Source organism: Pseudorasbora parva, chromosome 9 (assembly GCF_024679245.1).
Source record: "Pseudorasbora parva isolate DD20220531a chromosome 9, ASM2467924v1, whole genome shotgun sequence".
Classification (NCBI taxonomy): domain Eukaryota; kingdom Metazoa; phylum Chordata; class Actinopteri; order Cypriniformes; family Gobionidae; genus Pseudorasbora; species Pseudorasbora parva.
The window spans coordinates 49,163,895-49,191,266 of NC_090180.1; the positions used below are offsets into that span (position 1 = coordinate 49,163,895).

General features: G+C 42.7%; 1 protein-coding gene across 11 annotated transcripts in view; it reads right to left on the bottom strand.

The window, feature by feature from the left end:
- The window catches only part of ptprsb (protein tyrosine phosphatase receptor type Sb), a 113,542-nt gene that overhangs the window by 59,355 nt on the left and 26,815 nt on the right, over positions 1-27,372 (bottom strand). For 6 of the 11 annotated variants that reach the window (XM_067452949.1, XM_067452944.1, XM_067452948.1 and 3 more), the window contains exons 3-7: positions 26,385-26,472; positions 23,832-23,977; positions 22,696-22,837; positions 17,221-17,409; positions 7,787-7,924 (exon numbers count right to left, since the gene is read on the bottom strand). In XM_067452949.1, coding sequence (XP_067309050.1) covers positions 7,787-7,924; positions 17,221-17,409; positions 22,696-22,837; positions 23,832-23,977; positions 26,385-26,466 — 697 coding nt within the window. In that variant the 5' untranslated portion in view covers positions 26,467-26,472. Of the gene's footprint in view, positions 1-2,294; positions 2,673-7,786; positions 7,925-17,220; positions 17,410-22,695; positions 22,838-23,831; positions 23,978-26,384; positions 26,473-27,372 lie in introns of those variants that run through there. The other 5 variants (XM_067452951.1, XM_067452945.1, XM_067452953.1 and 2 more) reach the window with 3 other exon arrangements.

The following is a 27,372-nucleotide window of genomic DNA, read 5'->3' on the forward strand; positions in this document are numbered from 1 at the left end:
CCAGTAAATGTGTCTTGATTTAAGAATGTTTGTCTGGAAAACACTGAGGACGAACATCATATTTTCCAGATATTAGTCATAATTGAGCTGGTTAACACAATTAGCCAGAATGAGTTCTGAGAGAATAGATGACCATTTCAACCCAGATCAATATCTGCTGATTATATCCCACTTTATCAATGTTCGACTTCAGTCACGCTCACGTCAGCGATTCGCCAGATCATCGTCAGCTGTATGAAGTCAGTTTTACAATCAATGCTCATCAATCGGACGCCAGAGTGACTGAAGAAAGGTTCTGATCACGTGACGTTTGACTGACAGCTGTCGATGAGACATCAGCCCGATCAGCGCTCTGATAAAAGTGATGCGTGGCGCGATCGATCGAACCTGATTCTCAGCGGAAAGTAGGTCCATCACTGGAGCAAGCGCCGCCCGCCCGCAGCCCCCCCACCCCCCACCACACACACACACACACACACACACAAGCAAACACACATTTGTTTTTGTGAAATGTTTGGACATTCCATTGCCGTAATGGTTTTTATACTATACAAACTGTATTTACTATCCCCCTACACTGTCCCTACCCCTAAACCTACCAGTCACACACACACACACACACACACACACACACACACACACACACACACACACACACACACACACACACACACACACACAGCTCCTACTCCCAAACCTACCAATCACTCAGTGTTACGACCTGTGTCTTGCACCTGTATTGCCGTGTTTTCTTTCTCTCCTTTCCTACTCTCTATCCTTGCTCTGATAGGTTGTCCACTGATTGGGTGGATGATTGCTATTGGTCATCCAGCTGAGGCGTGGATGATAAAAGGACGCCGTCCGCAGTCCGGATCCCTCCTCTGGCCGATGATCAATGTTTAACTGTGTTCTTTGACGTTTGGGCATCTAACCCATCACCAGAGCGTAGGGTGTCCTGCTATTTATTTGGAAACTTGTTTGGGTTCTGTTTATGTTAGGCAGTTCGGTTAATTATATCTCTTTTCTTTTTGCTTCCATTAGGTTTATTAGTGTACCTCTCTGTTTCTTTTTTGTTTGTTATTTTAGCCTTTGGACAACCTGACGAGCTGCTCGCCATCTTCTGTATGAATACTTAATACATTAATCATTAATGATGGTTGGTTGAGCATGTTTGATTATAAACTGGAGTGGTTCGGTGCTGGGATTCCAAACCACAACCCATTTTCTTTATATTATGCCTGGCTAGCGTGTTTATTTCCTTCCCCTAGACTGCAGGGCGTAATAATTGGGGGCTCGTCCGGGATCTAGAGGTAACTAGAGCCAACATATACCTCAAAGAAATTTCTAAAACACCAATTAAATTACAGTACCATCGAGAAGGAAGCACTAGCTCGTGGCTAATGGCGTTACAACACTTTGAGGTATATGTTGGCTCTAGTTCCCTGTCGATCGTCGGATTTACCGACCACAACCTATTAGTGTTCTTGTCCCGTATGAAGAACTCAACCCAACGAATTATGCGCTGGTCTCCCTTTTTCCAAATTTTAACCTGGAAATTTTTTACACGAAAGGCAAAGACAATGAATTGGCTGACGCACCATGGCGGCCGTTCAATTCTGAGTCAATCCACTGTATGTAGACTCTCTGTGTGTAAGGGTGTTACGACCTGTCTTGCACTTGTATTGCCATGTTTTCCTTCTCTCCTTTTCTACTCTCTATCCTTGCACACACACACACACACACACACACACACACACACACACACACACACACACACACACACACACACACACATACACTTTTACTTTCTCAAAAAAACTCCTCCTGTACGATTTATAAGCCTCTTGAAAAGTGGGGCCATGGGTAATGTCCTCATATTTCACCCTCTCCTGTAGTACCTGTGTCATTATACACATTTGTGTCCTGATATTTCACAAACACAAGCACACACACACACACGCACAGAGAGACATGCACATGGATGCAGAGACACAAGCAGATACACACACACACACACACACACACACAAACACGAGGAGTTACAGCAGCACACGAGCACAGCCAATCACAGCGCTGCGCCGATCAGGCATGCATCCGTCGTCATGCAGACGTTTCCAATTGCTGGGTTTCCGTGGCCTTCCGAGCGGACACAAATCCCACAATGCACCACACGAGCCTGACACGACCTCATCTGACCTTAGGGTTCATCACTGCTGACGGCTCGACTCACATTTATTTCTCTTTAAATGCCAAACAAAAAATAAGAGAGCAAATAAACAAAAAAACACACCAACCTTCTCGCAGCTCTGAGGGTGTAAAGGTTTGAGATGGAAAGCAGAGAGAAAACCAGGAAACACACAGAGAGAGTAAAAAGGCCACTGCAACCATCTTCATCTGCCACAGGCTCTCATTCATTAGCTCAAAGCTCGTTTGTGTGGCAGAATATTCATAAACAGTCCCAAATATTAGAGATATTGTGGCTTGGCCTTGCTCTACTCTGAGAAACTCACTTCATAAAGAAATAAATAAACTGAAAATATCACAAGCAAACTGAGAACACACACAAAGACCTTTTAGTGCATCATGAATTTAGTGAAGTCAGATTAGTTCTGATTAGTAATTAATAACAAACAAACAAACAAACAAACAAAAAAACAAACAACCAGAAATGAACAAGCAAAGAAAGTGTTAGCATAGGCCTCATGCAGCACTCCGAGTGTGGGCCGGATCATTCCCGCTCTTTTATTCCCTCTTAAAACTCGAATCATTCCCGCTCTTTTATTCCCTCTTAAAACTCAGATCATTCCCGCTCTTTTATTCCCTCTTAAAACTCGGACCATTCCCGCTCTTTTATTCCCTATTATAACTCAGATCATTCCCGCTCTTTTATTCCCTATTAAAACTCGGATCATTCCCGCTCTTTTATTCCCTATTAAAACTCGAATCATTCCCGCTCTTTTATTCCCTCTTAAAACTCGGATCATTCCCGCTCTTTTATTCCCTCTTAAAACTCGGACCATTCCCGCTCTTTTATTCCCTATTATAACTCAGATCATTCCCGCTCTTTTATTCCCTCTTAAAACTCGGATCATTCCCGCTCTTTTATTCCCTCTTAAAACTCGGACCATTCCCGCTCTTTTATTCCCTATTATAACTCAGATCATTCCCGCTCTTTTATTCCCTATTAAAACTCGAATCATTCCCGCTCTTTTATTCCCTATTAAAACTCAGATCATTCCCGCTCTTTTATTCCCTATTATAACTCAGATCATTCCCGCTCTTTTATTCCCTATTATAACTCAGATCATTCCCGCTCTTTTATTCCCTATTAAAACTCGGATAATTCCTGCTCTTTTATTCCCTATTAAAACTCGAATCATTCCCGCTCTTTTATTCCCTATTAAAACTCAGATCATTCCCGCTCTTTTATTCCCTATTATAACTCAGATAATTCCCGCTCTTTTATTCCCTATTAAAACTCGAATAATTCCCGCTCTTTTATTCCCTATTAAAACTCAGATCATTCCCGCTCTTTTATTCCCTATTAAAACTCGAATAATTCTTGCTCTTTTATTCCCTATTAAAACTCAGATCATTCCCGCTCTTTTATTCCCTATTAAAACTCGAATAATTCCCGCTCTTTTATTCCCTATTAAAACTCAGATCATTCCCGCTCTTTTATTCCCTATTAAAACTCGAATCTTTCCTGCTCTTTTATTCCCTCTTAAAACTCGAATCATTCCCGCTCTTTTAATCCCTATTAAAACTCGAATCATTCCCGCTCTTTTATTCCCTCTTAAAACTCGAATCATTCCCGCTCTTTTATTCCCTATTAAAACTCGAATCATTCCTGCTCTTTTATTCCCTATTAAAACTCGGATCATTCCCGCTCTTTTATTCCCTATTAAAACTCAGATCATTCCCGCTCTTTTATTCCCTATTAAAACTTGAATCATTCCCGCTCTTTTAATCCCTATTAAAACTCGAATCATTCCCGCTCTTTTAATCCCTATTAAAACTCGAATCATTCCTGCTCTTTTATTCCCTATTAAAACTCGAATCATTCCCGCTCTTTTATTCCCTCTTAAAACTCGAATCATTCCCGCTCTTTTATTCCCTATTAAAACTCGGATCATTCCCGCTCTTTTATTCCCTATTAAAACTCGAGTCTTTCCTGCTCTTTTATTCCCTATTAAAACTCAGATCATTCCCGCTCTTTTATTCCCTATTAAAACTCGGATCTTTCCCGCTCTTTTATTCCCTATTAAAACTCGGATCATTCCCGCTCTTTTATTCCCTCTTAAAACTCGAATCATTCCCGCTCTTTTATTCCCTATTAAAACTCGGATCATTCCCTCTCTTTTATTCCCTATTAAAACTCGGATCTTTCCTGCTCTTTTATTCCCTATTAAAACTCTGATCTTTCTGGCTCTTTTGTTCCCTATTAAAACTCGGATCATTCCCGCTCTTTTATTCCCTATTAAAACTCAGATCTTTCCCGCTCTTTTAATCCCTATTAAAACTCAGATCATTCCCGCTCTTTTAATCCCTATTAAAACTCAGATCATTCCCGCTCTTTTAATCCCTATTAAAACTCGGATCATTCCCGCTCTTTTATTCCCTATTAAAACTCAGATCATTCCCGCTCTTTTAATCCCTATTAAAACTCGAATCATTCCCGCTCTTTTTTCCCCTATTAAAACTCGGATCATTCCGGCTCTTTTATTCCCTCTTAAAACTCGAATCATTCCCGCTCTTTTATTCCCTATTAAAACTCGGATCATTCCCGCTCCTTTATTCCCTATTAAAACTCGAATCTTTCCAGCTCTTTTATTCCCTATTAAAACTTGGATCATTCCCGCTCTTTTATTCCCTATTAAAACTCGGATCTTTCCCGCTCTTTTATTCCCTATTAAAACTCGGATCTTTCCAGCTCTTTTATTCCCTATTAAAACTCAGATCATTCCCGCTCTTTTATTCCCTCTTAAAACTCGGATCTTTCCCGCTCATTTGTCTGCTTTTATTCCCTATTAAAACTTGGATCTTTCCCGCTCTTTTGTCTGCTTTAATTCCCTGTTAAAACTCGGATCTTTCCCGCTCATTCGTCTGCTTTTATTCCCTATTAAACTCTTTCTGGATCATTCCCGCTCATTCGTCTGCTTTTATTCCCTATTAAACTCTTTCCGGATCATTCCCGCTCATTCGTCTGCTTTTATTCCCTATTAAACTCTTTCCGGATCATTCCCGCTCATTCGTCTGCTTTTATTCCCTATTAGACTCTTTCCGGATCATTCCCGCTCATTCGTCTGCTTTTATTCCCTATTAGACTCTTTCAGGATCATTCCCGCTCATTCGTCTGCTTTTATTCCCTATTAGACTCTTTCCGGATCATTCCCGCTCATTCGTCTGCTTTTATTCCCTATTAAACTCTTTCCGGATCATTCCCGCTCATTCGTCTGCTTTTATTCCCTATTAAACTCTTTCCGGATCTTTCCCGCTCATTCGTCTGCTTTTATTCCCTATTAAACTCTTTCCGTATCATTCCCGCTCATTCGTCTGCTTTTATTCCCTATTAGACTCTTTCAGGATCATTCCCGCTCATTCGTCTGCTTTTATTCCCTATTAAACTCTTTCCGGATCATTCCCGCTCATTCGTCTGCTTTTATTCCCTATTAAACTCTTTCCGGATCATTCCCGCTCATTCGTCTGCTTTTATTCCCTATTAAACTCTTTCAGGATCATTCCCGCTCATTCGTCTGCTTTTATTCCCTATTAAACTCTTTCCGGATCTTTCCCGCTCATTCGTCTGCTTTTATTCCCTATTAAACTCTTTCCGGATCATTCCCGTTCATTCGTCTGCTTTTATACCCTATTAAACTCTTTCCGGATCATTCCCGCTCATTCGTCTGCTTTTATTCCCTATTAAACTCTTTCAGGATCATTCCCGCTCATTCGTCTGCTTTTATTCCCTATTAAACTCTTTCAGGATCATTCCCACTCATTCGTCTGCTTTTATTCCCTATTAAACTCTTTCAGGATCATTCCCTCTCATTCGTCTGCTTTTATTCCCTATTAAACTCTTTCCGGATCATTCCCACTCATTCGTCTGCTTTTATTCCCTATTAAACTCTTTCCGGAGCATTCCCGCTCATTTGTCTGCTTTTATTCCCTATTAAACTCTTTCCGGATCATTCCCGCTCATTCGTCTGCTTTTATTCCCTATTAAACTCTTTCCGGATCATTCCCGCTCATTCGTCTGCTTTTATTCCCTATTAAACTCTTTCAGGATCATTCCCGTTCATTCGTCTGCTTTTATTCCCTATTAAACTCTTTCCGGATCATTCCCGCTCATTCGTCTGCTTTTATTCCCTATTAAACTCTTTCTGGATCTTTCCCGCTCATTCGTCTGCTTTTATTCCCTATTAAACTCTTTCCGGATCATTCCCGCTCATTCGTCTGCTTTTATTCCCTATTAAACTCTTTCCGGATCATTCCCGCTCATTCGTCTGCTTTTATTCCCTATTAAACTCTTTCCGGATCATTCCCGCTCATTCGTCTGCTTTTATTCCCTATTAAACTCTTTCCGGATCATTCCCGCTCATTCGTCTGCTTTTATTCCCTATTAAACTCTTTCCGGATCATTCCCGCTCATTCGTCTGCTTTTATTCCCTATTAAACTCTTTCCGGATCATTCCCGCTCATTCGTCTGCTTTTATTCCCTATTAAACTCTTTCCGGATCATTCCCGCTCATTCGTCTGCTTTTATTCCCTATTAAACTCTTTCCGGATCATTCCCGCTCATTCGTCTGCTTTTATTCCCTATTAAACTCTTTCCGGATCATTCCCGCTCATTCGTCTGCTTTTATTCCCTATTAAACTCTTTCCGGATCATTCCCGCTCATTCGTCTGCTTTTATTCCCTATTAAACTCTTTCAGGATCATTCCCGCTCATTCGTCTGCTTTTATTCCCATATTAAACTCTTTCAGGATCATTCCCGTTCATTCGTCTGCTTTTATACCCTATTAAACTCTTTCCGGATCATTCCCGCTCATTCGTCTGCTTTTATTCCCTATTAAACTCTTTCCGGATCACTAGGCCATGAGCGCTTAAGCCTGATGGCAAATATCACTAATAGAGTTTACAGAAACAATTACATGCCTGTAAACCCAATTCATTTCAAATCAATTATCTTTCTTAATGCTCCGAGAGTCGGGATGAATCCGGCGGGATAAAGCTGAGTTCAGCGGATCAGAAACAGAAACATTAATACAACGTTTGTTCAGCGTTATCAGATCTTTAATAATGTTCTCTAATCTGAGTTCTACCTCATCAACTGGTGCTGCTTGTTTACGAACATTCAAAAGTAACGTTTGAAGAAATGATGGAATGTTCGCTAAACCAAGAAAAGACCTGCATTGAGAAATAACGTTTTCCTAGCTTGACGGGAATCAGCGCTATTTTAATATCACTGAGATGTTTTTATTTATATTTTAAACTAGTGTTTATTTGTGTGTTTTTCGTTTTCATTAATTTAAAATTTTAGTAATTGTGTCGCCTTGGCAACTAGCTGAAAAAGAGTTTTTTAAATGTAAACGTTTCTTTTACTTCCAGCATTTGTTTGGTTTTAGTTTTGATTCCAGGTTCAGTTTTCCTGATGGAACATTAGTCAAACGTTGCGTGTTTTAGTTAATGCTAATAATGCTAGTGCTGGTTCAGGAGTGCTGCAGGGGCTGCTGGGTAAATTAAAGAAGCTGTCTGTCTGACGTGTGGATAGAAGAGTATTACCTACGGAGTACCTACTGTGGTCCATACCTCTCACGTATAAGTTAGCCGGAGACGAGTATCGCACGCCCTGAGAGTTAGAGGCTACACACTCATACTTCCCCTGATCCGTCTCCTCACTGCGCTCGATCTGCAGAGCTCCTGCGGGAGAGAGAGAGAGAGACAGGCGGAGAGAGAGAGACAGGGGGAGAGAGAGACAGGCGGAGCGAGAGAGACAGGGGGAGAGAGAGACAGGGGGAGCGAGAGAGACAGGGGGAGAGAGAGACAGGAGGAGAGAGAGGGAGACAGGGGGAGAGAGAGAGACAGGCGGAGCGAGAGAGACAGGGGGAGAGAGAGAGACAGGGGGAGAGAGACAGGTGGAGAGAGAGAGAGACAGGGGAGAGATAGAGAGACAGGGGGAGAGAGAGACAGGCGGAGAGAGAGAGACAGGGGGAGAGAGAGACAGGCGGAGAGAGAGAGACAGGGGGAGAGAGAGACAGGAGGAGAGAGAGGGAGACAGGGGGAGAGAGAGAGACAGGCGGAGCGAGAGAGACAGGGGGAGAGAGAGAGACAGGGGGAGAGAGACAGGTGGAGAGAGAGAGAGACAGGGGAGAGATAGAGAGACAGGGGGAGAGAGAGACAGGCGGAGAGAGAGAGAGACAGGCGGAGAGAGAGAGACAGGCGGAGAGAGAGAGAGACAGGGGAGAGAGAGAGACAGGGGGAGACAGAGAGACAGGGGGAGACAGAGAGACAGGCGGAGAGAGACAGGTGGAGAGAGAGAGAGAGAGACAGGGGAGAGATAGAGAGACAGGGGGAGAGAGAGACAGGCGGAGAGAGAGAGAGACAGGCGGAGAGAGAGAGACAGGCGGAGAGAGAGAGACAGGGGGAGAGAGAGAGACAGGGGGAGAGAGACAGGTGGAGAGAGAGAGAGACAGGGGAGAGATAGAGAGACAGGGGGAGAGAGAGACAGGCGGAGAGAGAGAGAGACAGGCGGAGAGAGAGAGACAGGCGGAGAGAGAGAGAGACAGGGGAGAGAGAGAGACAGACGGAGAGAGAGAGACAGGGGGAGACAGAGAGACAGGCGGAGAGAGAGAGAGAGAGAGAGAGAGAGAGAGAGAGAGAGAGAGAGAGAGAGAGAGAGAGAGAGAGAGAGAGAGAGAGAGACAGGTGGAGAGAGAGACAGACAGAGAGACAGACAGGCAGAGAGAGACAGGCAGAGCGTTAGACAGGCAGAGAGAGACAGGCAGAGAGAGAGAGACAGGCAGGCAGAGAGAGAGACAGACAAACAGAGAGACAGGTAGAGAGACAGACAGGTAGAGAGACAGGCAGGCAGAGAGAGAGAGACAGACAGACAGACGGGCAGACAGACAGACAGACAGGCAGAGAGAGAAAGACAGGCAGAGAGAGAGAGAGACAGGGAGAGAAACAGACAGATAGACAGACAAACAAACAAACAGGCAGACAGGCAGACAGACAGAGACAGACGGGCAGTCAGACAGGCAGACAGACAGATAGGCAGGCAGGCAGGCAAGCAGAGAGACAGATAGACAGACAGACAGGCAGACAGACAGACAGGCAGGCAGGTAGACAAGCAGGTAGGTAGGCAGACAGACAGACAGGCGGGCAGGCAGGCAGAGAGACAGATATACAGGCAGACAGACAGACAGGCAGGTAGACAAGCAGGTAGGCAGGCAGGCAGACAGACAGACAGGCAAACAGACAGCCAGACAGGCAGGCAGGCAGAGAGACATATAGACAGGCAGACAGCCAGACAGGCGGGCAGGCAGACAGCCAGACAGGAGGGCAGGCAGACAGACAGACAGGCGGGCACACAGACAGGCAGGCAGACAGGCGGGCACACAGACAGACAGGCACACAGACAGGCAGGCAGGCAGACAGACGGGCACACAGACAGACAGGTGGGCATACAGACAGGCAGACAGACAGACAGACAGGCAGGCAGGCAGACAGACAGGCAGACAGACAGGTGGGCACACAGACAGGCGGTCACACAGACAGACAGGCAGACAGGCCGACAGACAGGCAGACAGATAGGCGGGCAGACAGACAGACAGACGGGCAGACAGACAACAGACAGACAGACAGACAGGCAGAAAAGCGAGCAGAAAGACAGACAGGCATACAGGCAGGCAGAAAGACAAACAGGCAGAAAGACAGGCAGACAGACAGACAGGCAGGCAGACGAGCAGACAGACAGAAAGTCAGGCAGACAGACAGACAAGCGAGCAGAAAGACAGACAGGCATACAGGCAGGCAGAAAGACAAACAGGCAGAAAGACAGGCAGACAGACAGACAGACGAGCAGACAGACAGACAGGCGAGCAGACAGACAGAAATTCAGACAGACAGACAGGCGAGCAGACAGACAGAAAGTCAGACAGACAGACAGACAGGCGAGCAGACAGACAGGCATACAGGTAGAAAGACAGACAAGCGAGCAGACAGACAGACAGACAGATAGACAGACAAGCGAGCAGACAGACAGACAGGCATACAGGCAGGCAGAAAGACAGACAGGCAGAAAGACAGGCAGACAGACAGACAGTCAGGCGAGCAGACAGACAGACAGACAAGCGAGCAGACAGATAGACAGACAAGCAAGCAGACAGATAGACAAGCAAGCAGACAGACAGACAGACAGACAGGCAGAAAGACAGGCAGAAAGACAGACAGACAGGCAGACAGACAGACGGGCAGACAGACAGACGGGCACACAGACAGACATACAGACAGACAGGCACACAGACAAACAGACAGGCAGACAGACAGACAGACAGACAGACAGACAGGCAGACAGACAGACGGGCACACAGACAAACAGACAGGCAAACAGGTCAATCAGAGAGACAGACAGGCAGACAGACAGGCAGCCGGGCACACAAACAGACAGACAGACAGACAGGTCAATCAGAGAGACATAAACAGAGGAGAAAACAAGAAGGGAAAGAGGAGAGAGAACAGACAGAGCATTAATATTCATAATCTCAGGATGTTTAGAAACTTTCATGTTGTTCTACAAGTGACACGCACATCACCCTCTGACTGTCATAAAGGCACATTCATTTACACAGAGCTTCATAAAACCAGACAAACAAAACTCATTGGTTTCCTCCACAGAGACCTCATCACCCGTTAGAGCCTGAGCGCCACGAGCTTGAGGAGGACGGCTTATGATTCAGATACAATCCTCATGTTTAAAACGACCAATCACAGCTCGTTCTGCTTCCCCACGCCGCTCAGGGGCGGGACTATCTGAAGGTGGTCAAACATCGGTCAGTCCACCACTAATAACCCGTTTCACACACACACACACACACACACACACACACACACACACACACACACACACACACACACACACACACACACACAGACAGACACACACACACACACACACACACCTTGGATTCTCAGTGTGTTCTGTCTGACGGGTGTCAGTAATATCAGTGCAGGAGAAGAACAGAAGCAGAGCATTATGGGACAGAGATCAGGGCAGATGGACAACATTAGGACACATTTACTGGACACGACTGAGGACAAATAAACTGAGTTTGGGCTTCAAACAAGAAATAACATCTGCCGAAGACATGTTGAACAATGCTGGTTCCGTTGGCCTATTTCTCCATCTAATGGAAGTCCAGGGAACCGGAAGGCCATTCTTCAAAACGTCTCCGTCCATGATCTGCACAGGGTTAGGACCGCCGGCCACAGTGACGCTTAGTGTGTGTGTGTGTGTGTGTGTGTGTGTGTTTGCATATTTAAATCTGCATATCTTTGATATTTTTACATTTTATAAAGGGCATTTTTCCATAATCTTTTCAAATATAGGCTACGCTATGCTTCACCTTTCCGTTTATATTCTTAAATTTGATCTATAAATTAAATTACAATAAGATGCTGCCGGGCTGTTACCAATCTAATTAAATTAACACTGAAATATTACTGCATACAATGTTTTTTTTATGAGATTGTTTTAAATATTTTTGAATATACAAATAATAAATGTTGGAAAGTGTTTAAACATGAAACTAACCACCAGTAGGGGGCAGCAGGTGAGTCTTAATGAGTGAGTCACTGAGTCGATTCGTTGAAACGGCTGATTCGTTTAAGAATAAGGCGGACGTTATGAACAGTGCTGCGTTCCAGTTCATTTTGATCACGCCCTTCACTCGCGAACTTCCCTCCGTCTCGTTCACTCGGATGTGCGTCATGCCTACGCTGCATGAGTGCCCCCTACTGGCGGAAACTTTGCAATGGACTGAACTGGAACGCCCGAAGCCCTTGATCACTTGGAATCCACTTTTGAGTTGATTTATTATTTATTTTTTTCCATTACGAAATTGTTTAATGCAGCATTCTATATGTATATGGATGTGTTTGGGTTGTTTTAAATGTTTTTAAAAATATCATAGAGTTGTTTGTGGTGGGGTAAATTAAACGCGATATGTGGTGACGTCACAATCGCATTGCATTGTGGTATATGAAGCTGTCTGAAGTGTACATATGAAGTAGACTCGCTCACTCAGTCAAAATCGAGGGTCTGTCCATATAAACTTCCCTTGTCCACTTCACTTAGTGGAACGCACTTCAAAATGGCGGCAGGGATTCCCCCGAGGGGAAGTGCTTAGGGAAGTTTGCAAGTGCGTCTCTTAAAGTGGAGTGGAACGCAGCACTGGTCATTGAGTCTTTGATTTTAGACTTTGGCGATCCGAATCATGAATTGATTCACTGACTCATAACGGTTCGAATCATGAGTCGATTCACTGACTCACAACGGTTCGAATCATGAATCGATTCACTGACTCATAACGGTTCGAATCATGAGTCGATTCACTGACTCATAACGGTTCGAATCATGAGTCGATTCACTGACTCACAACGGTTCGATTCATGAGTCGATTCACTGACTCATAACGGGTCGAATCATGAATCGATTCACTGACTCGTAACGGTTCGAAGCTTTGTTCTGAAATCGGCCATCACTATATAAGTCGTTATTTAGTGTTTTTGCGCACTAACTCTATTCTGGCCTCTTCATTAATGATTGTAGAGCCGCTGTAGTGAGATGGGCTTTGTAACGACGTCTTTAGTGCCTTTATGGGTCTTGAGAGAGGAAATGACATTGGTGTCAATGAAGGCCTTTCTGAGCCATCGGATTTCAACACTAATATCTTCATCTGTGTGTGAAGATGAGCGGAGGTCTGACGGCTGGCCAACCACAGGAGGAATTAATGACACACTTTACATTTTTGGGTGAACTAACCCTTTAGCGGACACACACACGCATTGGCCGTTGAGACTGAAGACTGAAACGCTCATGAAGTGTGTCATTTGAGATAGGATTGGGAGCAGGTTCAGGACACGAGGTGTGTGTCGGAGGATCAGGGGCACTGCAAAAAATGCTCTTCTTACTCAGTGTGTGTGTCTTGTTTCGAGTCCAAACATCTAAAAAATTCTTAAAACTAAGTATTTACTAGACAAGTAAAGGTAAATGTCTTGTTTTGGGGAAAATAACTCAAAATGAAGAGAGTTTTTGCTTAAAATAAGATAAATAATCTGCCAATGGGGTGAGAAAAATAATCTTGTTTTCTGTTTGAATTAAGATTATTTCTCTCACCCCATTGGCAGATTATTTATCTTATTTTAAGCAAAAACTCTCTTCATTTTGAGTTATTTTCCCCAAAACAAGACAATTACTTTTGCTTGTCTAGTAAATACTTCTTGATTTAAGAATGTTTAGATGTTTGGACTCGAAACAAGACACACACACTGAGTAAGAGGAGCGTGTTTAGCAGTGTGGCGAAGGTGTGTGTGTCGGAGGGACTGCGGGCTGAGGAGGAGTTTGGTTGGTCTAGAATAAACAGATACTCACCAAAGACTCCTGAGAAACACACACCGAACACACAACGAGAAAAAACACAACGAAAGCTTTGAGTGACAGCCGCTCAAATGCACTGTATGCAACAGATCAAGCTGATTATATATGAGTTTCATATATAATCACATATCATATACATGAGTGTCATATATAATCACATATCATATACATGAGTGTCATATATAATCACATATCATATACATGAGTGTCATATATAATCACATATCATATACATGAGTGTCATATATAATCACATATCATATACATGAGTGTCATATATAATCACATATCATATACATGAGTGTCATATATAATCACATATCATATACATGAGTGTCATATATAATCACATATCATATATATGAGTGTCATATATAATCACATATCATATACACGGCTCATGTATATGTGCGTGCATAAGCGAGAGATAACGACACACAATCAACCCCATCCCGCTTATTCCACGACTACTTACCCAATAAATCAGCACATCAGATGAGTTATGACTTATTCCGTCATCTCTGCAATAATGCTCTTCTTACTTAGTCTTTTATTTACTACATTTCTAAAATAAAAAAATAAAAACAACAATTCTTGTTTCCGTCCCAATCAGAAATCAGATTATTTCCCTCACCCCATTGGCAGATCATTTTGCCTGTTTTAAGCAAAAACTCTCTTCATTTAGATTTGATTTTCAACAAAACAAGGAAACACATCTCCTGTCGTTTCACTGATGTAGTAAATGCATCTCGATTTAAGAATATTTAGATATTTAGACTGGAAACGAGACAGCATGACTGAGGAAGAAGAGCATTTATTGCAGTGATTGAACACGGATAATTGTATTCCAGAGATTCCTAAAGTAAAGCTTCCTGAAGGAGATTTGGCCAGCGATGAGCCCTCTCTGCAACCCCATGTGACTTCAGTCCCAACATTTTAATAATCGAATGACCTTTTGAGCAATGGAAGGATTCCAGACTCTTAAAGATACGGCAGCGGGTATTTAAACTAGGCGTAAATAGCGACTCGATTTTATTAACACTCATATTAAATTACACCATATAAAGTTGCAGTTCTTTGTAATATAAATTGTACTAACATGTAATTTATACTTTATTTTGACCGATATACTATTCGCACCTCAACAGGATGCAATAATGACAGAGTGTGAATTATTATTTTTATTTAAATTATTAAATGGGACGCCATCTTAAAGGGACACTAAAGGCCCTCCTTACACCTAACCCTACCCAATAAATGCTTTTATTATTATTAAACATTTTGTTGGGCACTTTATTTCCACATTTAGAACATTTTCTTAATTTTTATTGAAAATAAATGCCTTTCCGATGTGATTTGTGATGAGAAAAGAGAGAAGAGCGAGCTTTGACCTGGTGTTGATCGTGATAAAACAATAATCTATTAGCCTCCGCTTTACTGAGATGTGGAATTATGGCCGGTTTTAATCCTGTTTGGCCCAGCCAGGCATTGTTAGGCCAGAGCGACCAAAAGGAAGGCTCTTTATTCCGTTGAAAAGGTTAAAAAATGGTTCTTAAAAACACTCTTTCGGAAGCTTTATTATTTAAGACTGTATAATAGTGTAGGCTTTATGAGAACCATAAAGGGCGAATCCGTTTGAGAACAGCACATCTCACGCGTGTGTGTGTCAGAACAGCAGAAATCAAGGACGTTCCCCTTTGTTTCGATCCAATCAAAGGTTTGGCGCTCCAGCTGCGGATCTTGAGGTTACAGTCAAGTCCACTTTATTTATTTAGCGCTTTTCAAAAGCAGCTTCCCGGTGTTAACAGGACAATCATTGCTTTATTCTGGCGGAGTAAGGGCCGACTTTAGACCTGCCACCTGTCAGGGTCTCAATCCGGCTCGGGGAATAATCAGAAATCTGCTCTTATTTGGAAGCCTAACGACTGGCATTGCTTTACCATGGAAACCTGCTGATTGGCCCTTTAGGGAAGCCCCGCCCACGCCTGCTGCTGATTGGCCCTTTAGCATAGCCACGCCCCCGAGTGAGACGCCATTTCTGTTTCCTGGAGTATTACAGTGTGTGCTCCACAAACATCACTAATGTGATGCTACTAATAATACGAATATCTGCGGGATTCACACACACATTTATTACGTTAAATGATCCCACATGAGCACTGACACACTTTATAGATGAACACGATGCTAATGCTAGTCGATGAGCTGAGTCAGCGTAACTCCACAACAGCTAATGCTAATGATCTGCTAGTTCAGTGTAAAGCGTGTCTCGTCTCTCGCCTGTGACTCCGGCTCAAATATAAACGGCTGATCTTATTCCGGACATCAGTGTGCGTGAGATTGGCCTGTTCTGTTGTTGAGTGTCTGAAGCTCATGTGGAGGCTCCGCCCTCTTCAGGAAAGGGGGCGGGGAGCAGCAGCTCATTTGCATTTAAAGGGACACACACAAACGGCGTGTGTTTGCTCTCACCCAAATAGGGGCAAATTTGACGCTATAATAAATGATCTGAGGGTGTTTTAAGTTCACACACACATTCTGGGACACCACAGCTTTATATCACATCCTGTGAAAGGGGCGTAATATGGTCCCTTTAATACATTTTTTATTAAATGTTATGAATTAACGTCCTCGTAAACATACATTATCAGTAGAAAAAATTAAACGACTCGTTAAACATGAAAGTAAGAGATTTCTCCTTAAACAGAACCTTTTTCCTTCTTTAACACTCGAGGGTTCGATAGAGAAGCACACTGACCCGCTTCGGTAATCCGGGCCACGTTTATTCCCATTCTCACATCGGATCATTCTGACCCGCAGAGGATTTGCCCATACTCTCCTTATGCAACCTTACCACCAAATACTGGATTCAATCTTCGTCAGCTTGTTTTCTCTCAGTTAGGACAGGTTTTATATTTCTTTTTGGAACTGATCGATTGTAGGCCGTATTAATCTGAGCTTATCTACCTCAGTGTTTGAGTGAAAAAAGCATTATTTGTGGATTATTTTGTCAATTTTACATACAATATGAAAATGACAGAAAGGATTAGTGTTCAGGACCGTGTTCATACACACACACACACACACACACACACACACACACACACACACACATGTTGGTCTATGTGGTTTACAGGGACTCTCCATAGGCGTAATGGTTTTTATACTGTACAAACCGTATTTTCTATCCCCTTACACTGCCCCTAAACCTACCCATCACACACACACACACACACACACACACACACACACACACACACACACACACACACACACACACACACACACACACACACACACACACACACACACACACACACACACACACACACACACACACTGCCCCTAAACCTACCCATCACAGGAAACATTCTGCATTTTTACTTTCTCAAAAATCATCATTTAGTATGTTTTTAAGGCCGTTTGAATTATGAGGACATTTGATATGTCCTCATAAACCACATTTATAGTGTAATACCAGTGTAATACCCATGTAGTTATACAAATTTGTGTCCTCATAAACCACATAAACAGGCTCACACACACACACACTGCCCCGTACCTGATCGCAGCTGCTTGATCCGGCCTTGGCTGAGTGCCGGCTCTACGGGGAGGAAGTCCTTGAACCAGGATATTTCTGGATCGGGGATCCCGCTGGCGGCGCAGAGCATGGTGGCCGTTCTGGTTCGCTCCACCACCTTCAGCTGCGGACCCATGTCAATGCTGGGGAAGCCGAAGGGCAGCAGGTCCTCTGGAACACACCGGAGGAACAGACAATAATATCAAGAAATATGAGTTTATTTTTTAAAGGAAGTAACTTTTGGCAAGCACTGAATTATCAAAATGTAATGTTTTCAATAAGATACTGGGAATTATTTGTTAGTGAACAGTCCTTTCCACTTAACTATTTGACACGCGCATACACACACACACACACACACACACACACACACACACACACACACACACACACACACACACACACACACACACACACACACGCACACACACGCACACAGAGCCCCTAAACAGCCATATATCACAGCCAATGACAATCCAGCTGTGAGCATTTAAAGTGGAGTTTTGATGGAGTTTTGGTTCCTTTGGTCGTGGGCCTTCTAGCCGACATTAGGGACGCATGAAACGAGAGTTTGGGAAACCTGTCTGAAACAACAAGTCTCTTAAGTCAAGTCGTCTTTATTTCTATCGCTCTTCTCCAGCGCCGATTGTGTCAGAGCAGCTTCAGTGTTAAACAGGACAATACTGCAGCAGAATTAGATTGGGCTGTTCAGTCGTTCTGGAGTAAACAGTGATGTTATCAGCTTATTTTAATTTATCAGAGAGAGACAATGTTGGCAGATCAGTATTATAGTTTATAGAATTAAAGAATACCTCATTCATTAATTTCATTTGTATATAATGTTAGTGTCCCCAACTGAGCAAGCCAAGCCAAAGGCGACCAAAGGAACCGAAACTCCATCAGGGCATGATGGAGAAAAATAAACCTTAGAGAAACCAGACTCAGTTCTCCTCTGGCCTATTAACACACAGTGGAGGATTATTATTCTGGACACCGCACAGCTCAGAAATCATACCAGAGCAGAATATTCGAGAGTTTGAGGTATCACGCCAGAGACGAGTTTATTGAGGATGACGCGTCAATTACACAAGAGGATGAATATTTGATGATAAAGGTGATGATACGCGGGGCAATGTTTTGAGCGATGTGGCTATGGCACTTCCCCGTGGGCAACACATTCTCTCTGGATACTTTAGATCGGTCGTGGGTTCTCTGTCTCACCTGGTTGCCCGTTGACAGCAACATTGCTCTAAAAGTTGCCCCGTGTATCATCACCTTAAAAGGAGTCGGACACGAGCAAAAGTGCTTTCCTCCTGGAACACCAGCATTAGGGCCGAGCACCGATGGTGTGAGGATTGGAATCGCTCAGTCTAATATTATCCTTTTTCGAAATGAATCGCATTTTCGAGGGCCTAAAACATGCTCGAAAACTCATGAAACTGTGCATGCGTCAGAAGTGAGAAGTGGTGAAAATATATGTCTGGTATGGGTTTCAGAATGAGGCGTGATGACGCGTCAAAATGACTCAATAGCACCACCTACAAAATTTCAATTTGTTTGTGCTACGTTTCACGTACAAGTATGAAATTGTAACAAACACGTAATTATATTTATAATACGTGCTCTGTATCCTGAAGCCAGCGGGTAGAGGCCCTTTCATCATGCTTGCAGCTATAATTATATTCATATTTTGAGGCTGATAATTAAACCAAAAGACAATGATTAATTGAGCTAGATCAGAGCTTTCTAATCAGGTAACAGCCCAACACAGACACAAAGGTCCCTAAGAGCAAATATTAGATGTTTTGAGTTTTATCAGCAAATAAGTTTTAGCATTGTTTTGCCATTTCCAGATGTTGTACTTTAACAAACTCCTTCTATATATTTAATCAGATCAACATCATATTTGTTTAGTCTAATCTAAAAGCACTTGCAATGTTAAATTGAGAAGATCTTGAGTTTTCACTGAAGGGGGCCTCAAAAAGTTGGATGTTTCGCCATGAAACAGGAAGTTGTTGTAACTCAGGCAGTGTCCAATGTTTGAAGACATCAACACAAAATGTAGTTATAGTCATAGCACCACCAGCTAGTAGCAGGAAGTGTGGCAAATACAATTAGTCCTCCTGTTTTTAAATAATTATTAATTACATGTTGCCCACCGTGCTCGGTTTCCTGAAGCCAGTGGGTGTGGGCCCTTTAACCGTGCTTGCAGCTATAATTGTATTTGTATTTGTGGCTGATGAATAAACCAAAAGACAATGATTCATTGAGCTAGAGCTGAGTTTTTTAATCAGACCACCAAATATCCCCAACCTCGCAAGGGTCATTTAAAGCACAGCAGTTTCTCTAGACTCTTCCCCGAACCCCGAAGAAAACAAACACGGATTGATTTGACGTTTCAGGTTCGGAGCCATTATCTGTTGGAAAGGTCCTCCTCAGCATTTGGAAGGCAGTTGATTAAAAACTATTTCTCCATCTGCTCACATTAGCGGCCCATTTACCAAAGACTTCAGATGAAGCGATCCTGACGCCGCGGCTCACCCACCCACACAGCACTTTCAGTGGGCGGCGTTCATTATGCAGATATAAATAAAGCAGTCATCTCCTCCAACCACTGAAATTATCAGAGGTAAACGGGAGCAGCAAACACAGAATGGTGTAATTATGAACCTACATAATCACTGCTCACACGCGCACCTAACCATCAATTACACGTTACACCGCCGAGTGTTTGGAGCGCTAATTATTAGTTCGCTTTAATTAGAGCGGCAGCAGAGAGGAGGTCCTGTAAACACCAGCGTGAAGGGCATCATTTGCTTATTTTGGGGCGCTAGAGATCAAATTACACAATTAGACTTTAATGCCAGTAAGTTCTGCTGGTCTTTTCTGCTCTATTGTGCCCTATATCTGAGAAAACCGCTTGGCAAACAAGAACAAATGTGGGCGGGGCTTGTGTCTGTGGGGATCTGATTGGATGGCTGTGGTTTGCTATTGGCTGATCTCATGTGAGTGACAGGTGGCTCCGCCCTCATCATCAGAGAAGAGATCCAGTTATTCTGACTCAAGGTTATGAACACAATAATGACTCCTTGAGGATAAACACTACATTGTCCATTTTGATTTAATGGTGGCAGTTTTGAATCAGCTGAATGTGCCGTAAATCGGTCTAGACAGTTATTTGTGTAGGATAAAATATGCTAATAAGGCTGATATTATTAACTCTATTATGCGCATATATACGATTTTAATGAACATTTGCTGTTGGACAATAAAAACAGGCGGCGTCCCTGAGGCTCTGTCTGAGAGGAGCGGGTTACACTCATCGCCCGCGTGTGTTTACAGAGGAACGCCAGTGATGACGACACACACACACACACAAACACACACACACACACACACACACACACACACACACACACACACACACACTCTCTAATGGGTCGCTCATACTTTTATTGGTCGCACTCCATCCACCAAACATCATTATGCAGCTTTAATCAGGACACAGCTGCTGTCAACACCAGCACAATCACCAGTGTGTGTGTGTGTGTGTGTGTGTGTGTGTGTGTGTGTGTGTGATGGGTAGGTTTAGGGGCAGTGTAAGGGTATAGAATATACGGTTTGTAGAGTATAAAAACCATTACGCCTATGGAATGTTCCCACATTTCACAAAAACAAATGTGTGTGTGTGTGTGTGTGTGTGTGTGTGTGTGTGTGTGTGTGTGTGTGTGTGACTCCTGCTCACGTCATCACAAACACCCGTGATCGTCAGCACACGGATCTCTGATGTGAGCGTAATGAGTCTGTTAGACTGGTAATGAAGTGAGTTACATCGGCAGTCACGGTTTGTTTAGTGAAACGCACGCACACACACACACACACACACACACACACAACCACGAGTAATTCCGGAGAACTCACTCAAAAATGAAGCGTGTAGGTGTTGTAGAGCCGAGACTCAATCAACCCTAACGATCAGAACTGAAGCCTAACTTTAAAAGGTTTGTTCCTCCTAACCTCCTCATTTACTCTCGCTAATGTCCTTCAAACCCATCAGACTGTGGCCGACCTGTGATAAACACGAGGATTATTCTGGGGTGTTGATCGTGTGTTTACAGCAACTGCATCTCTTCATATGGACTCTTAAATCTCATGGAAATCTAGTCTTGTCCTCAGTTTGTGCTAATATGGAGGATGAGGAGGGCGAGGAAGGCTGGAGCACACACACACCTGTCACTGTTGCCGTGGAAATGACCTTAAACACACTTAAGTGTGTGTCTGTGTGTGTGTGTGTGTGTGTGTGTGTGTGTGTGTGTGTGTGTGTGTGTGTGTGTGTGTGTGTGTGTGTGTGTGTGTGGTCAGTTGTGTCTGTAGGTGGATTCACTATCATCTCTTCTGTATCGCGCTCATTAGTAGTGCTTAGATCACATCTGCTCCATAAACAGACACTGACACACCATTCTGATATCAGTTCTGTTTCTGTTTCTGTGACACACACACACACACACACACACACACACTGCCCCTAAACCTACCCATCACACACACACACACACACACGTGATCTCAGCGAGAACTGAGACGTCTCACAGCCGCATGCATTGAGCTAAATGTGTTTCTGAGCCAAGCGTCTCGATTACTGACAGAATGTGCAGAGTTAGCCAATGAAGCCAGAACACACACACACACACACACACACACACACACACACAACACACAACACACACTCACACACACACACACACACACACACACACACACACACACACACACACACACACACACACACACACACACACACACACACACACACACACGTCCATGTTTGCTTCGGCCTCTGTAGTGTTAAACACTTGAGAATAATCCTGCATTTCATGATCAATTATTGACTGAGTAGCGGAGGAAGAAGAGCTGGACGGTCCGTGGCAAACAAACACATTTCGGAAACTTCCCAGGCAGAATATCTCGATTTTGTGAATATTTTTGTGTATAAAGTCAAACATAAATAGTGATGAGAGCCAGAATATTAAATGTGTCAGATGATTATTGTCTGAGTAGTCAGTGTTTCTAGAGGAGGGTCAGAATGCCCGGGTCCCCTGAGCTCTGGAGCCGGATTACAGCGGAGTAAAGAGGACTGTAGGAAGATGGCAGCTTCATTACTTTACTCTCACGCTGAGATCGGCAGATCTATCGGTGAAACCTGCCGACGGTGAGCGCTCAAACATGGGATGAGCTCTTCTGCTGGGTTTGTGTCTTAATATTCTGGCTCTCATCACTATTTATGTTTAACTTTCTACTAAAAAAAATATTAACAAAATCAAAAATGGTGATGATGACGATGATGATGATGAGGATGAGGATGAGGATGACAATGATGATGATGAGGATGATGACGATAGCAATGGTGAGGATGATGATGATGATGATGATGATGATGTTGATGATGTCATATCTCACCTCTGATAATGGACAGGGTGGAGGTTTTGGTGATTTCTCCTTCGGTGTTTTTGGCGACGCACTCGTAAGCGTTTTCATCACGCGGCGCTCTGAGTGGCTGGATGCGAAGCACCGCCCCCGCCCCTTCGTCGAACTCTATGGTCTGGACCAATGAGAGAGCACAATGAGCAGACATCCTCCAATCACAGCAGAGTAACAAGCAGACACAGTTACCAGCGATTATTAATAAATGTGTTCCAGAGAATGCAATAACGTGAATAATGTGAATATTTCATTATAATCCAACATAAGGCTGCATTATTTGTTGACTACTGTAATTATTGAGATCTAAAATGGACAGAATACGTACAAATGTGTGTTTATTTCCTCTGTAACGGATTATAAAGGTCATTCTGCATTATTCACCGTCTACATTCAAGATTATGTTTCTATTATTGTTTGTCAGAAAGTATTCAATACATGAACCCAGTGAAGAAGTACAGAAGTCCTGTACAAACAAACGCGCACACACACACACACACACACACACACACGCACGCACAAACACACACGCACGCACGCACAAACACGCACGCACGCACGCACGCACTCACACACACACACACACACACACACACACACACACACACACACACACACACACACACACACACACACACACACACACACGTTCATTGGCTTATTTCGCATTGGATGAGCATTGACCATTTCCGGCGCTCAGGTGCTTTATTCGTCCTCACGCTTCACTCTTTCTTCTGCTGCTTAAGAAACTGTACAGGAATAAAGGCTCTGCTCTGGTCATTAGCATCTCATTTGCATATGCATGAGAACAGATTAGTTCAAATCCCCTCCTGTTCGGTCACAAAGGAGCAGGACAAAGACCCTCCCCACCAGCTGTGAGGACGCAGGTGCAGCACACACACACACACACACACACACACACACACACACACACACACACACACACACACACACACACACACACACACACACACACACACACACACACACTTTTCAGCATCATTACTCCAGTCTTCAGTGCCACAGGATCCTTCATAAATCATTCTGATATGATTTTGAGGGTTGTTCTGAATGAGTCCTTCAGTAAGGGGCTGTATGTCAGTCTGGCCTCTCACCTCGATCCTCTGGGAATTCACTTTCTTGCCCTTTTTGTTCCAGAACACAAGCGGCTTTGGGTCTCCTGTGGCCTGACACACGAAGGACACGACTCCACCGGACACGCCGATCTGATCCATGGGGATCTTAATGAACTGCGGAGCCGCTGCAACACACAAGCACAACACACACTCATCCGTTAATCAGCATTAGCTTCACACTCTCCATCTCTGAGTTTAGCATTAGCTTCACACTCTCCATCTCTGAGTTTAGCATTAGCTTCACACTCTCCTTTAGCATTAGCTTCACACTCTCCTTAAGGTTTATAAAGCCTTTCTGTGTGCAATAGCACTATCCTTCCACAAAATGCGAAATATCTCTAGTTTGGTTTTCTGTTCATTTTTCTAGCCAACTAACATGTTATGGTCATTAAACCATTAAACCATAGCATATTAGTTAGCTAGAAAAATATTTTTATTTGTATTATATATTTACTTGTATCATTAAAACAAATTATAATGTTTTTATTATAAAAACTGCATAATATAAAGTGTTGTTCATTTTAACCTTTAATAATGATACCAGCTGACAGGGCTCCCGGTATGTTTACGGCATTAGTTAGAAGATTTTTTCTTTGTGAAAAATGTACATGTAGCTACTGTATCTGATATTTCTCCAAATTAACCGATATCAGAATCAAATTCGTAAGCTTATGAATTTGTGTCAAGCACTTTTAAAAACAGTAGCCTACCTATCATTGTATCATGTAAACACTAACATGTTGTCACTAAACTTAATGAAATTATGTTAATTTAACAAATGTTTTAAAAATCATAACACACTAATTGTGGTGCAAGTGTTTTTTTTTACCCCCCCCCCCCTTTAATAATTCTCACCCCAAGCTAAACTCAAAAGTTAGCAGCCCTGTGCATACTCCATTTAGCCAAGGCTAGAAACAAACAAAACACCCGATTACAAATACGGTAGAACTATCACTATATATTAAGATTGCTTTATAATAATCTTCCTGATCAATTTCATCTCCTCAACATTCCAGACAGGGTAGATGAACTCGATGTTGCAACAGTAGCTTAAGAGAGCAGCCAGAACGGAGGAAGAGAACCATTCTAGAGGTATTTTGCATTAAGTGGAAGGAAAGTGTTATTGCATAAAGAAAGGGTTATTAACGGCTAGATCTGCTCACTTTGCATCTCTCTTAGAAGAAAACAAACACAACCCTAGGTATTTATTCAAGACAGCGGCTTAATTAACGAGATATTAAGCTTCAACTTAATCAGATAATCAGATATTTATTTTAATTTTATTAGTAATTTGTGTTTATGTCGCTCAAATAGATCACTTAGCAGCTAGAAGCTACACACACGCACGCACGCACGCACGCACGCACGCACGCACACACACACACACACACACACACACACACACACACACACACACACACACACACACACAGCCATAGTCATAGATACGGCGCTCGGAGCGCAGGATCATCGCCGTGGTGTCCTGTTGCCATAGCGGCGAGTTACAGCGAGCCGAGGCTGATCCCGTGACATTCATCATGAAACCCACACACATCTGCAGCAGAGAGACGTGTGTGTGTGTGTGAGTTAGAGTGTGAGTTGGAGTAAGTGTGTGTGTGTGTGTGTGTGTGTGTGTGTGTGTGTGTGTGTGTGTGTGTGTGTGTGAGATTCTCAGAATTAAAAACCTGAAAGAAGAAATCCACAAGAACCCGCCAGCCTTTGAGCGTTAAAGGGTTAGTTCCCCCCCAAAAAATTAACTCCTCCCCCTAATGTTGCTCGGCTCATCTTCACACACAGTTTAAGATATTTTATATTTAGTCCGAGAGTGTATGCAAGTGTATGCACACTATACTGTCCATGTCCAGAAAGGGAATAAAAACATCATCACAGTAGTCCATATGAGACATCAGTGGGTTAATTAGAGTCTCTTGAAGCATCCAAAATACATTTGGGTCCAAAAATAACAAAAACTACGACTTTATTCAGCATTGGCTTCTCTTCCGGGTTTGTGTTCAATCCTCAAATAAAGATTCGAACGGTTATGATTCAGCGAATCGATACATGATTCGGATTGCGTGTCAAACTGCTGAAATCACGAGTCATTGGCGATCCGAATCATGAGTCGATTCACTGATTCATAACCGTTTGAATCTTTATTTGAGGATTGAACACAAACGCGGAAGAGAAGCCAATGCTGAATAAAGTCGTAGTTTTTGTTATGAATAATACCTCCGAATCTGAATGTCTCATATTTGATGAAGTTTCATCATTGATTGTTATATTCCTGTTCATTACTGTGAAGCTGCTGTGAAAGTCTGTAGTGTATAAAGTGCTGGAGAGCTCAACCTAATGCTTCAGGATTTCAGAGCTGTCCAGAAGAGTTCAGTTCACTTTCAGTCCAGACACCAATCTCTCCGCTTTAATAATTCATTGCAGTAAAGCAGCATCAGCCTCTGCTTAGTTTCCATGACGACATCCCATCACAAAAGGGCATTGCATTGTTACCATACCAACAACACACGATAGACTTACACAAGGCGTCGCAGGAGTTCTGGAGGAGCTGCAGCACCAAGAAGAAGAAGAAGAGCGGACCTCTGCCGAGCCGGACAGCCATGACCCTCTGCGGACACACACACAGAGAGAGAGAGAGAGAGAGAGAGAGAGAGAGAGAGAGAGAGAGAGAGAGAGAGAGAGAGAGAGAGAGAGAGAGAGAGACACACACACACAACACACAGTGTTAACCAGAGAGCAGCAAGTGAGGACATAAACAACACTGAAGCTGTTCGATATACCGTTACTTATTGTTACGACATATCGACAAACGTTACGACAATATCAACAAACGTTACTTGTGACAATATCGAGAAATGTTACTTGCAACAATATTAACAAATGTTACGACAATATTATTTTTTTTTTACTTACGACAATATTAAAAAATGTTACGACAATATTAACAAATGTTACGACAATATTAACAAATGTTACTCACGACAATATTAAAAATGTTACGACAATATTAAAAAATGTTACGACAATATTAACAAATGTTACGACAATATTAACAAATGTTACGACAATATTAAAAAATGTTACGACAATATTAAAAAATGTTACGACAATATTAACAAATGTTACGACAATATTAACAAATGTTACGACAATATTAAAAAATGTTACGACAATATTAACAAATGTTACGACAATATTAAAAATGTTACGACAATATTAAAAAATGTTACGACAATATTAAAAAATGTTATGACAATATTAAAAAATGTTACGACAATATTAACAAAATGTTACGACAATATTAAAAAATGTTACGACAATATTAACAAATGTTACGACAATATTAAAAAATGTTACGACAATATTAACAAATGTAACGACAATATTAACAAATGTTACGACAATATTAACAAATGTTACAACAATATTAAAAAATGTTACGACAATATTAACAAATGTTACAACAATATTAACAAATGTTACAACAATATTAACAAATGTTACGACA